The 13,811-nt window shown below is 46.2% G+C and overlaps 1 protein-coding gene across 1 annotated transcript; it reads left to right on the forward strand.

The window, feature by feature from the left end:
- The first annotated feature begins 7,901 nt into the window (after window positions 1–7,901).
- On the forward strand, window positions 7,902–13,609 carry C19H17orf64 (chromosome 19 C17orf64 homolog). Its single transcript, XM_026861812.1, has 6 exons — window positions 7,902–7,970; window positions 8,744–8,872; window positions 9,776–9,951; window positions 10,711–10,810; window positions 12,263–12,272; window positions 13,464–13,609. Exons 1-6 carry the CDS (start codon window positions 7,902–7,904, stop codon window positions 13,607–13,609), a joined length of 630 nt encoding a protein of 209 aa, XP_026717613.1.
- Window positions 13,610–13,811: the final 202 nt, after the last annotated feature.

Consider the following 13,811-nt stretch of genomic DNA (forward strand, 5'->3'; position numbering starts at 1 on the left):
CTCCAACAGCACGATGATGGACAGGAGTTTCTCCACTCCTTTCTCTTATCACTTCACAGCTGTTTCTTCCATTTTCAGGTAGTTGCAATTTATCCTTCCATTTTTACCCACACAGTTAACTAACAGCCTTCTAGTTAAGATTCTGCTGGTTTTAGTGATGAGGTACCAGCTGTGCATCCCTGCAAGCTGGTGCATGTATGACCTTGAAATTTTCTGTGTAGCCAATCAGAAAATGCCTTTAAACAGTGTTGCCTATCTCCCAGAGAGCATCTCTCAGTTTTTAGCATCAGATATATATCACTTTATAGCATCCAAAGCATTGTGCAAACGTTAGCCAGCTAATACCAACAAGAATCACTCCCCTCCCAGCCTATACCCTGTTATTGTCTAAGTAACAGTTCCTCCATTTCACTGAAGCCAGCCTCGGGAGTTGTTTTTGCTTGCTCCTCTGCAGGAATATTAAAACAGAATGAGAATGAAGATAGCTGTTAATTTTATGTCACAGCTAGGAAACGGAAGGTCTTCAGATCACACTTTCTCCGCAGTCTTTTAATTGCAAAATTATACTTCAAGATTTGACACAAGTTTCTCACCTCTTTATTTTCAAGCTACTACCAAGCAAAACCAGACAACCCCCCCCTTTTTTTTTTTTCCTAATCTGTAGAGCCTGCGCAAAGCTTTAATTTCAAGTAAGTGAAATTCTGCTAATTACTAGCATATTCTAACAGTCCTTGCAATTTTAGAGAGAGCTATGTCAAGCTAAACCAAATTATATGTCAGAATGTGCCAATCTTTTCATCATTATCACGAATTCCCTTTGTGGTTTATGCCCCCCCTCCCCAACATGTGTCTTACCAGGTTCTTTGAGCCTCTGGCTAGCATTGCTCAGCCGCTCCATAATTATTCATCACACTAGATCCAGCAACAAGACATTCACAGCATGTTCTTCTCACATTTTGTTTAAACATTAGGTACAATAGCAGATAATAGAAAATTCAGATTCTGAGGCAAGAGACACGGGAATTTGGGTGGAATCAGATGACTAACAATTTTTGCTAAAAAAGAAAAGGGGGTAAAAAAAGATTCTTGAGCAGACATCATGCCTTTCTTCCTTTTCTGGATAAGCACTAATCCAGACTCTAGAATGCTCCCTCTTCTAGATACGATGCTTAGTAACCCGTTCCTAATTTCATATTAAATTTTAATTAAAATAGCGGGAACGTTCCCGCAGTAACTTAGATGACGACTTCCTCTGATCCTCTCCCAGATCCAGCGCTTCTTGCCTTTGCCACCCGACCTGCATTACCTCAGCAGCGCTCTTGCCTGGCACCCCGAGCCCTCGGGCCTCACCATTCCCTGCCACCACCCACCGCCCCTTTCCCTGCGGTTCGGCTCCTCCTGCCGAGGCAAGAGGTGCACGCCCTGCATCCCCACAGCACCCAGGAGCCCCAGCTGGGAATTATACAAGCAATAAATCATCAAAAGCCTTTTTTTTTTTTTTTTTTTTTTTAAGTTATGCCTGCCATAAAGTATAAACAGCATAAAATGCACCTCTTTGCATTCCAGTGTGTTGTGGAAGATCATAAAAGCACTTAATATATTATTTAAGCCAATTAAGCTATATAGCATAACAGCAGTAAATAGCAACAATTCTCCAGATCCCCATATGCCAGACAAAGGATCATGTTTAGCATTTTCAGGCTGGTAGGAGGGAATCAGAACATTGCAAAAATTAAATGGCATGCACTGCTTTTTTTTTTTTCTCTCTTCTTCTGCCTATCTCAGCAGAGCCTACGTTTCACTACAGCTACCCCACTGCACTATCAATACAAGAGACTGAAACCCATCTCAGAAAGAAGGTTGGCTTTTTTTGGTTTTATTATTTTTCAGCATAACAGGGTGTTCAATGCTTTAAGAGAAATGAAGCCACTTCTCTTGATAGCTACGTTCTGTAGGCTGGAGGGGAATTTCCTTCTCTTTTTCTTTTTAATAAAAAAAAAAAATTTAGAAAAAAAATACCCCCAAACCCTGACTTCCTCTGGAAAATCCTTGAGCTGAACTGTTAAGTGGAAATTTAAAAATACTCCAAGCACTAGCCATCCTTCTTGCATCCAGGGTCAGGCACGGGGCAGCGTGATGTGAGGCACAGGTATGGGAACAGGAGAAAGATGGGAAACACAAGGCAGGACATGCACGAAAAGGGCATCAGTGACAACTGAGGGATGAGACCTGGCTACTACCAGGAGCCTGAACTTCGTTACCCCTTGCAACCCTGGCACACACCACGTGCCCAGAAGCCTCATCATGCTGCCTGCCAGCGGGCAGCCAGCCCAACAGCACTGACTGCACTGGGAATTGTAGCCTGGCTGACACCCCTGTGCAAAGAACACTGGAGGCAGATTTCAAAATCTAAAGGAGCAGGGAAAGAAGATACAGATTTGAGAGCCTCTGCCATAAAGGGAGGCTTTGAAATTGAGGGTGCCATGACTTGGAGAGGGGAGAGACCTGATGCAGACAGTCTGCTGGCTCTGAGCCCCCATTACTCTGACCAGTTGTTATTTTCTGTCCTCTTTGTACGCAGAGATACAACACAGCAAAAGTTTTTCCCCACTGAGTCGTTCAGAGAAAAGCTTCAAGACTGGGAACAAAAAAACAGGACAGGAGAACCCCTTCTGGTAGCTTGACATTTTATTTCTCTATTGCAAAGAGAGGAAAATCCCTTTTTATTCCTCTACAGTTTTTATTATTTTATGATTGCTTTTATTATTTAAGTCCTCTCCATTGCAAAGAGAATCTCACAGGAGAGCAGCAGTTTGCTGCGGTGGGCTCGCAGCACACCCAGGGCAGAGCTGTGAACGTGGGGCACGGGGCACACACAGATCTCAAGCTCCTCACCTCGCCTCCCCGGCATGGAGCTGGGCACAAGGGGGCTGGCACTCTGCTCTCTGAACCACCAGGGTTTTTCCCAGGACTTAATTTTCTTTATATCTAACTGACAAAAAAGCATCACCAAGTTCTGTACAGCCTCCCTGAAGGCATCCTTGTCTTGACGAGCATTTTGTTGCCAGGCTGTCACCTTCTCTCTCTGCCTCAGCCTGTTTTCTTCCATTTTGAGACAAGGAGAGCTCTTCCCCTGGCTCCAGGAGCAACTGGGTTTCCCACCTGGTTATGCCCACCTTTCTCCCTTGTTGGTGCTTTCCAAGCCCTCTCTTCCCTCCCAAGCAGTGCTTAGTTCTCCCTAGTTCTCCCATCTCTCCCTCTTTTTTTTTTTTTTTTTTCCTTTTCTCCCCACCTCTCCACTGCGGGCTCCTACTTGGCTTATACATTCAGTGCCTCCCTGCACAACTTGCTAACCCCATGAAAACCCCTGCCACATTCCCCAGGCAGAGCTGACCTTTTGGCACAGCCATACCAGTCTCATCATCTTCCAGGCTTCTCCAATTCATTGTTAAGATGGTGGGTAAAGTTGTTAGGGGAAGCGAGCAAGGCAGATATCACCTAGGGCAGTTCATATTACATGATCCAAAAGATTAACGAAAGAAGTTAAATTATTTTCAATATTAAGAGATACCCAACTTGTTATAGATTTAATTTTATAAGCAGCAGCAAAAGGATGAGTTTATTAACATCTCATTGACAACGCCTATTACAATTTGCATAAGAACCTGGAAATTTGTGAAGCATGATAAAAGGAAAGCCTTTAACTATCTTGTTTCTCACAGCCTACAAGTTGCAAAGTATGGAGGAAGCTGATAATGCTCTTTGAGTTCCTGAGTACTTCAATCAGCTTAAAAAAGTTATATGGCATTAGCAGACACCATTAATAAGCTCACTAACAGCTGGCTGAAAAGCTCAAGATAAACATCTACAAAATTGTTGAAGCATAAAATAACGTAGGAACGCCTGAAGACACAGCTGTTGACGAGGAGGAGTCCAGCACCTGAGGTTAGTCACTAGTAGCTTTGGGCACTGGGAGGATTTAGCTAGCTGTGTCTTCCAGTGGGGGAATACTGGGAATATACTTGATGAAATTTTGCAAGGAGTGGATAAAAGAGATACAGAAGTATTTATGGCTTCTACATACCACTGGTCACAAATTGTGTTTGGGTTCTTTACCACAATTGATGCAAACAAGTGATTAAATGAGCACCTCCCAACACTGACCAAAAAGGGGCTCCTAGGGTATATTGACACCTCTAACAATGTCACACAAACCCAATAACTAGGCCCAGACTCTCAGATCTCTTCCCCTAATACAAGATTTATTAACTTGTGCTGTATTTACTGGCATCCAACTACAGGGAGAAGACAGGTCTCCAGTTGCCTGTGAAAGTTTTCATCATCCTTAAGCACCAGGAAAGGAATTTCCAGATCCAATTAGCAAAGCCTCCACCCCTACAATCTGAGCAGTTGCACTATGATTAATCACTATCACATGAAGCATTCACCACCCTCCTGGTAAGAACAGGTTACTAAAAACCATTACGATTCTTATTAAGTATTACATTGCAATACATCTGGCAATGATGTTTCGTTCCTTTTTAACTAAACCACGTGTACATGCAGTAAAATGTAAAATACTTGTATATTTATCTGCATTTATCAGCTCTGCTTCCCCATGACCTACCAGTAAATAAATATTGCATCAGTGCCTGCACGTATTATATGCAACCTGACTCATCACATCACACATGGTATTCTTGCTAAATCTCCCTAAAACAGCAAATAACAAACAGCAGCATAAACAGCATTTTCACAACTGTTTCCTTTTTGGCTCTGAGCCTACTCTCACACTGCAATAGCTGCTGTACTAGAGAACTTGGTTAATGTTTGCACTTGCACAGCTCCTGGAAGACAAAGACACTCAAATAGTAGAAATTAATATTCACAAAAGAGCTGTCAGGGGAAAAGAAAAAAGTTTTCCCTAAGGTGCACTGTTACAATACAGTGTGTTTGACTGGCACTTCGTCTCCCTTCCCTTCACGGGGAGAAAGATGAGGTGCAAAATCTGTTTGTATTCCTGACTTTTCCCCATCGAATTAGAACATTGTTTCAACAGTCTGCTGCCCTTAAGGAAGCAACATAACCCAATAGATTTACATAGACGTGGTCTGGGTTATGCTGTTTTCCAGCACGATAGGCTGCAAAGTAAAAAGTAATGTCTTGCAGAGGGGCAGGGGGAGCGGGATATGACTAGAGACTTCTGAGGACTCAAAGGCATGTCTCGTGCCTGATCTCACAGGTGTGGGCTCATCCACAAGACCTTGCATGATGGACAAAAACTGAAATCTGACTCGGTGCTACCCAAAAAATTTCAAGAGACAGGGAAGGGTTGTAGCTTCAGTGGTCAGAGCACAGCTTTGAGATATTCAACAGTGAAAAAAGGCATTTTTCATCCTCAGTCTCCTGTTCTGGTACTGTACCAAGTAATGGCCGAGAAGATAACTAAGATCACTGCTCAACTGCAAACCAGGTGAGTAGGAAACTCCTAAATACACTGAGATCCTCAGATGAAGACAAGCCAGGGAAGTCCATGTACACCTCCAGCACTGGCTGAGCTCCGAGTGCAGCGTACACAAAGAGGTAGAAGAACAAAGACTGGGAGTCAAGGGGAAATCAAGTCCTTCTCCATCCCCTGGAACAGTGAAGTGTACACACGATAAGCCAAGAGAGCCTCTCCGTGTTGTAGTCACATGCTCCGTGGAAGCTGTAATCTCACAAGGACACAGATATGGCCATGCAAATATGGGTTATGCCTATGCTAACAGCTGGCCTATGTCCCTAGAGCTCCTAAAAGCCTTTTTTACTCTACCTGCCAATGTGTGTGAAAGCTTGTGCTGAAGAAGCTTCATTTTTCTTGTGCTCCTGCTAGCCAGAACACGCTACCCTTCAATACCCTGCCTTGAGAGGTGAGAGCATAAGCTGGCAACTTGTTGGTTTAAACCTCTGGAGGTGAAAAGGAGAGGAGCTGCCTGCCACACTGGGGACAGATGTTACGAGAGGCAGCAAACACAGCAAGAGGGCAGCTGGTAACAGGCACTGAGAAACCAGCTGCGTTTTCAACATCCCCTTCAACCAAATCACCTCCGACAAATCCTCACAAAAACCAGGCTGCAGGTAGCATAGGTACACTTACCTGGGCTATAACCACTGCTTCACTCTGCATAGCTTACCTGGTGTTAATACATAACATATTCTAAAATCCTAGTATAGGCTAAACAAGTTGTAACACACCTCAGATGGTCCATCAAACCTAACTGCAAAGCATTAGAAGGGAATTGTCTTTGCATCTGCTCAGCACCAGCCTGTGCAAAGCTTCTGCGTCAGAGAGCTGACAGCAAAATTTCAGATGAGGGCCAGACAGAAAGCAGATACAGGAGGGAAAATGCCACAAACATCTTAAGGGGAGGGCTTGTCTTAATGGATTTGTGTCACTGAATTCAACCATGTGTAAAGGCCAAACTTCCCTAAGACAGCCTGAACACAAGAACCTGTCTCTGTCTCCAGACGCAGCAATAGGTACTTCCCAAGGCTACTACGAGGATACTCCCTGCACCAGGGGTTTGGCTTGGCGGGTGCTCAGCACCACTGGCCACGTAGAGCAACACCTGACCCAAAGCATCCGAACTTTGGCCAAGAGCAGTGCCAGTTTCTCTGCACAGCCGTGCCTGGGGAGACCTCAGAGGGGAGGGGGGGGCGTGGTACAGCCCTCAGGACTCCCCCCGGTGCCAGAAGCGACCTGGCACAGGAGCACAGCTGAATCACAGCTGCAGCAATTACACTAATTGTCCAAGGGACAAAACAATTGCACTTGTCTGACTGGTCAGGGCATGATGGGAGCCCAACACATTTTTCTTTGTGAAAGCATTTTGCCTTGAAGTAAATTTCCAAAACAAAGTCCCTTTAACTGCAAGCCTTTCCAGACTTCTTCCTGGCAAGTGCAATTTATTGTTTCTAAAAAGAAGAGCTTTAAAAGAGACATTGCCCAGGAGAGAGAGATCTCGCTGCAGTTGGCTTTCACCACTGTCTGTGAAGGAGATAACCCTGAATTTCTATTACACTCTGATGGGAATTGAGGTCTCAACTCCAACCAGCTCCCTGAAAAGGACCTAGGGTGCAGTCCAAGGTCCCTTCTCCTGGTTGCACTTCTGTTCCCCATCAGATGGGACTGTCTCTGTTCCAGAGATCATCCCCGGCCCCATGTGAGCCAGGCTCTCTGGGCCTGCCCCGGGGCCGGCGCTTCCCTGCAGCACAGCTCAGCAGGTGCAGTGGGAGAGTGGGAGAAAGACCTGTCTTGAACTTGCTGATGCACAAGCCGTAGAGGAAAATTGTGATTGCTCACACCAGGAGCTGCACACCCACACTCACAGATAGCCAACGCGGCACACGGTGACTCAGAAAGAGCTGTACTTTGCACCACCTTCAGAGGCCAAAATAATCCAGACTGATGCACAGTTACAGGTGCTGGACTCGCTGCAGCACAAACCCAGCACCAGCCAAGAGCCCCAGACTCCACCAAGCTCCCACAGGTGCAGACAAAGTCACGCAAGAGGCCTTTCCCTCCCATCACCCACAGGAGCCACTGCCAGCACTGAACACCCTGACCCCTGCCAGCAAGGGGAAAATCCAGGGGTTGCTGCCCATTTCTTTAGAACCACAAATCAACAGCAAAACTGATGGGGAGAGGTGACTCTGCCCCCAGGGGCCATGGTGGTGTGGGGCTGGAGGGCCCCAGCAGTCTCCATGGTTGGTGGAACTCAGAACTGGTATCCAGGTGCCCCGGTCACCTCGGTACCCCTGGCACCTTTTGATCCAAACACAGCTGGGCAGCAGTTTTCCCTTCCCACCTGGCACGAGTGAGGCCCCGGGAAAGGAGAGGGGGTCTGTGTCCCATGGCAGATATGGGCTTTGAGGATGAAGTGGATGGAGCCAGGGCAAAGGATGGCAGCAGGGACAACACAGCTGGCCAGGTGAGCATGAGCAGGGAGACCAGCACGTAGCGAGAGCAAAGCAGAGCCTAGCTTCAATTTCACCGCTGAAATGTGGTTTGGAATCAAATTTGCAGAGAATTAATCTTCCAAGGGAGCAGAGCATGTCAGAGAGGAAAGGACTTCTCTTCCTACACACTTCAGCATGTTTTAAAAGGCAACATAAGCTGGTGTTTAAGTCAGTTATGTAAGTGTTGCTTTCCAAAAGATGAGTGGAGGAGTTACCTACAGAAATTTGACACAGGGAAAACAGCCATTGACCTTTGCAAGAGAAAACATCCCCCTCCCCAGACCAGGGAGGTGTGAGTTCAGTGGCTGAGGATTTTGTTTTGTTTTCAGTCTGGCTTTGCAGCAGGTCAGCCATGGTACCTTTGCCATCAATAAAAGCTGCAGATGGAGCCGTGGCATTACAATGAGCCCATTGTAACCACCTATTGCCACTTCACAAGTGACTGCCAGCCCCTATTTGTTTAACTCCATTAGGAACTAGTGGCCATTGTTCACCTTGTAATTTAGTAGAGGTAGGATTTCCAAAAGGGACTTCAAGTAGGCACCTAATTCTTATAGACTTTTAATTATAATTTAATATCTAGCTTCATTAAGCACCTCTGAAAACCCAATCTGAAACGATTTGGCAGGAAGCAAAGTGCTTTTAAGCCTTAGGACAGGGTTTGGCCTTGGCGGGTTTTTTTTAAGGAGAGGATGCAGGATTTGCACAACCTGGAAGACTAACCAATGGCTTTGGCAATTTGTAGACCCCAGAGAAGGATGTGGCTGAGGCAGCGAAGGAGGCAGCCGTTGCAACGGGCAGTGAGAGTGCTCCCCCCTGCAAGACCCCACTCATCTGCTGCGCAGACGGCCTTGATGAGGACACCTTTAAAATTGTAAGATACTGAATAGAATTTAGCAGTAGAAAAAGGCAGTGGCATCTCAGGTTCTTGAGACAGAGGGAGAAAATAAAACCCAGGAATTTGGCAGAGGGAGGAAAAAAGCAGGACAAGACACTGTTCTGTAGCTTTCTTCCATGTCTGAAAGTTTTCACCTCAAGGTTGTGTTCCAGTCACCTGGACATCACAGTTTTAGTTTAAAAAAAACACAAACCAAAACCAACATAACACAAACCCTCCCAACAAACCACAAAAAAGCCCCAAACAACAAAATAATCACATTTCACATACACTGTTTGGTTTTTCATAACACCTACTGCTACATGATCATTTCACATGATGCCACCTGCTCCCTAGCTACAGTGGTTTGGTTCCTCTGCATCACTCACACCACAGCCACAGAGCTCCATCTTGCACCAGGACACGACCTTCCCATTCCTGGGGTGTCATGGCATCACCAAACCAGCCCCCATCACAACCTGGGGCACATAACATTAAAAAAAAAAAAAAAAAAAAAAAAAATGCAGTGTTTGCTCCTGTGTAACGTGCAAACGTTTACAACACGTCCCAGGTTTGGCCACAGGAAGAAGCAGGCGTGAGAAAAGCAATAAGGTGCTTCCCTTTCTGCCTCCCTGCAGAACAACAGCTTTTCTGTAGCCTGCAATTTATACCTTTCCCCCCTACGATGTTAAAAAGAAATTCCCAGTCTCAGAAATCCCTCAGTTTCTTTTTCCTGTCACCAACATTGGGGCATGCAGGAGCACAGAGTCACCCACCAAAACACAACGGTCCTTCAGTGCTTTCCCAGGCAGCTATTTCATCAGTTTATTTAGTGAAAAGGAGTGCCTGAGACCTGGATTTCTAGTGCTGAACACCTATGCCAACACTTGTTCTTTACAGTGCAAGGAGCTTTTCAGACCCTTTAAGAAGTCACTTAAGAAACTGCAATCGCCCCAGCACCTCCCCAGGGAGAAACAACTGAAATACATGAAAGAAAGTTTGACCATAATTGGGGACCGCATCGACACGTTTCTCCAGCAGTACTGCAGAGCCTCGGAAGTCAAGCACTGGCAGAAGTAAGAATCTCCTCTTCCCCAGCACTAGCGAGGCTCCCAGCGTGATGGGCTCCCACCCTGCTGCTCCCAGGGGGCATTTACACCCCTACTTTGGCTCTACAGTTCCAGACACTAAATGAGATTGTATGTCAGCAGGAGACGTGTATAGCTTGCTCAAACTGCTGATTGCTCACAGATTTTGCAGGTAATTTTAGCAGAGGCCACGTGGCAGTAGTCCTGCCCAGCAGAAGGCCAGTTTCGATGTGCTGTCTGTCCATCAGCAACATCCCTTTGCAAGGAAAGGGGCTCCTACACGCCCACCTGCGTTAACAGACAGTCCTTCCCATACTGGGACAATGAGAATATTTTCCCATATTGTGAAAAAAGGACATTTTTCACAATGAGAGCGATCAGCCATTGGAATAATCTCCCCGGGGAAGGGGTGGATCCCCCAACATTGGATGCTTTTAAGATTCAGCTGGACAGGGTGCTAGGCCAGCTTGTCTAGACTGTGCTTTTGCAAGAAAGGTTGGGCCAGACGATCCATCAGGTCCCTTCCAACCTGGTGTTCTGTGATTCTATGACTTCTTTAAAAGTTTATAAGCTTTGGGGAGAAAAAAAAAAAAGAAAAAAAGAGAGGGGGGTCGGAGGGAGGAAAAAAAAGTTGTGCAAAGGGTATGTCAGTGGTTACATTCACCAAGCCAGAACTGGGGAGCAGAACAAGGAAGAGGATGAAGTTTGCACTCACATGCACAATCCATGTGTCTTTCTTTTCCCAAGGATGTTCTGGCAGTTCATCTCCCTCTTCTCCAAGATGGATGGAAAGCAGCTGCAGAAGCTGTATAAGTACATCAAGAACAACCAAATAGATAAGTTTGTGGTAAGCAAACAGCAAATTTCAAAGCTCTTCACTGATCTCATGTTTCCAGTTATGCTTTACAGACCAATTTTGACCCATAGTTTTATCTGATGATATAAAAGTTAAACTTTGAAACAAGCAACTAGTTCAGATAAAGCCTGTGCTTGCCAAAGCTCATTTCTGTGCCTGAGCATCAGCTACACGGGGAATCTGTAATGAACAGTTTCCCAAGAACAGTGACTCCGAAGGGTTAACTCATTTAAGCACACTCATAGCCAACCATAAACATATCTCCTGAGCAAAGGCTGAGTACACCAGGAAGTTCAAAGGTCCACAAGAAACACATACTTTAAGAAGTTTATTAAAAAGAAATCAAAACCAGATCTACAATTAAAAACAAAACAAAAAAAAAAAAGGGTCAACTAGGAAAGTGTTTTGAGTAAATCAGAAAACAGCAGCAGGCAAGACCTTGTTGGGTTACTGAGACACTGCTTGCTTCGTGTTAAAAAGGGAGCTGTGGTCATCTGATAGCTGCAGTGATAAAGCCATAAATAAGTTTGTGGCCGCAGGTAAACAGCTCTCTTCTCCAGCTAGAGAGAAGGGGAGAAGCTGGCCGCACAGTTTTTGCTTTTAGTTCACGGGGAAGCAAAACCATTTCTTTTATTTTTAAGGCTCTAAAAAGATATTCTAACAAAGAGGAAATCAAATCTATTGTTAAAAAAACCAAACAACAAACCCCAAATACAAATTCCGGTTGCTGGCATGAGACGCCCGAGATTAATTGGGAGGTATTAAAAAAGCAACTGGCAGCTCCGGGAAGCAGGCGGTGAGAGGCGTTCTTGCTCCCTCAAACTTGTGGGAATTGAGCTCCATTTCCAGCACGGCCCTTGTCAGAGGCTCAGCCAAGCCCAGGACACAACCTCAGTTAAGGACAAGTCCTGCTGCTCCCGCAGGGCACGTGGCTGAGGGCAGAGCCCTATTGCCACCTTGGAACAAGTATTAAAAAGCAAAAGAACCCCTCAAACACCTTCCCATCCTCTTGCTCCTCGAAATAAAAAACCACAACACTCAATCCCACATCTTTCTTTCCAAGGAGGGGGAATTAAAAAAAAAAAAAAAAAGGCAAAACCCCAAATGGTGGGTGATGAGCGTTAGTCACGCTGCGTCGTGTGCTGCTGTGGGGATGCACCGGGCACCAACCTGCAGGCAGCGCGAGCCCGCCGGCTACGGACCAGGCTGCCTCCGAAAAGGCCGGGAGAAGTGACAAATTCTGCCTTATGTAACGGTTGACAAATGCCTTTTGTTATGCAAGACAAGTGGGAGAAAAATAAGCATCTTTGCCCTTTGTGGGAAGGGAACAGCAGTCAGCTCCCTGCTAGAGCATAAACAACAGGCTGTGGATCTAGGGGTGGGGGGGAGCCGGCGCGTTCGGTGCAACAGAAATAGATCATTTGGAAATGCCTTGTTATTTAGATGAGTGAGCGTAAAAATACAGAATCAATATGTAATTAGTAAGTGATGGAGGCTGTCAGCATGGTAATTTGATAATTTTGTCAGTTTTGTTAAAGGAGAGAGGCTAGCGAGCTGCCGTCCGCTAGCCTTGCTCCTCAGTCATCTTAGAACCATGAATCTATGTCCCCTTCCCTCACGTTTGGAGTTTTAGGCTTTTTATTATTATTATTTAGAAAACCCCACAGCCACATTTGAATTTAAACGCTGGTCCCAACTCTCTGTTTTCAGACTTACTGAAAATACCAGACTAGACCCACTTCTCAGCTTCGAGCTAGAACACACCATCACTTCCCTTTGCGATCCGCTGCCTCCCGTACACTGCTGAGAGCTGTAGAAATCAGCCCCACCACTGAGTCCGTAAAGAAGCCTTCTAGGCTGAGGCTCTGGAAGTTGTTTTTTTTTTTTTTCTAAAACAAACAAACAAACAAAGAAACAAACAGCACGACCAGTGGCAACACAAAAATTATTTTCCCTGGGTTAGCCTAGAAGGATGCGCAGCGCGGCAGCCGCTATCCATCCCACCACCCTTGGGCTGTTCAGCGCAGGGACCCACCGCCACTCCCGGTGCACAGAGTGCTACAAAGCGACAGTGACATCCAGTGGCAGCACACCCCTCCACACACCCCACACCCCCCCAGACCCCGGGGCAGCGGGGCTGAGCAGCACCCACATCCCATCACACACACGTGAGCTCGAACGCAGCCACCAAACGATACCATCGGCTACTGACCATCTCCCCAAAGGGCCTGAAACACGTCATTCCTCTCACTAGTGTGCTGAGAAGGGTTCTGGCTTCAAAACACAGAGTTTTAGGTGTTTGGGTAGACTGGGCTGCATGAAGAGCTGGGCTGGGCTGGGTGTCAGCACACGGGAACAAGACAGAGCAGAGAAAACCCAGCTTAGCAGAGGCCAGCAGGACCTGTGGTGGGACGGGGCCTCGGATCCCAGCTGCGAGGAACAAACACTCCACAGGGCGAGGATCCCTGCAGATGGTACAGTCATTTCTCAGCTCATTGCTGCTGCCACCCAACAGGACCACGGTGAAGCAAGAGTTATTGCCCAAGCATGAGTCAGTGTGTGGTGTTTGCTCATATAAATATCTTTAAAAGTGTTTTTTCTTTTTTTTTTTTTTTTTTTAATCCTTCGGAAAAAACGGATTCAGTTCCAGAACTCGAAGAACAGAGACTGAAGCAGCTTTACATCAGCTGGGGTGTCTGCAGAGATACAAGAGACCTGCAGGAACACCCGGGTCAAAGAGACAGTCACCACCAACACGCCTCGAAAGCCACCGCCCGGCAGCGAGAATGACAGGTGAGAGGTACTCACACAGCCAGTGTCACATCAGCACCAAGCAGGAAAAAGCACCTTCCTGCTCACCTACACTTGACATTTTTTTGCTAAAGGATCAGCAGGTGAAGACATGATCAGTGGTGGGGCTGGAGGAGCTGGGCAGGTTGAACTGCTGTCTCAGAAGAGACATGGGAGTAGGAAAAACAGCCTCAAGAGATGC

This window comes from Athene cunicularia, assembly GCF_003259725.1.
Source record: "Athene cunicularia isolate RWA chromosome 19 unlocalized genomic scaffold, athCun1 chr19_part1, whole genome shotgun sequence".
In the NCBI taxonomy this organism is placed as follows: Eukaryota; Metazoa; Chordata; class Aves; order Strigiformes; family Strigidae; genus Athene; species Athene cunicularia.

Bases quoted from the DNA above. Each gene is read 5' to 3' on its own strand.
- C19H17orf64 (XM_026861812.1), top strand. From the start codon at position 7,902: ATGGGCTTTGAGGATGAAGTGGATGGAGCCAGGGCAAAGGATGGCAGC. The intron at 7,971-8,743 runs GTGAGCATGAGC...GGCAATTTGTAG, and splicing joins GGGACAACACAGCTGGCCAG to ACCCCAGAGAAGGATGTGGC. The intron at 9,952-10,710 runs GTAAGAATCTCC...TCTTTTCCCAAG, and splicing joins GAAGTCAAGCACTGGCAGAA to GATGTTCTGGCAGTTCATCT.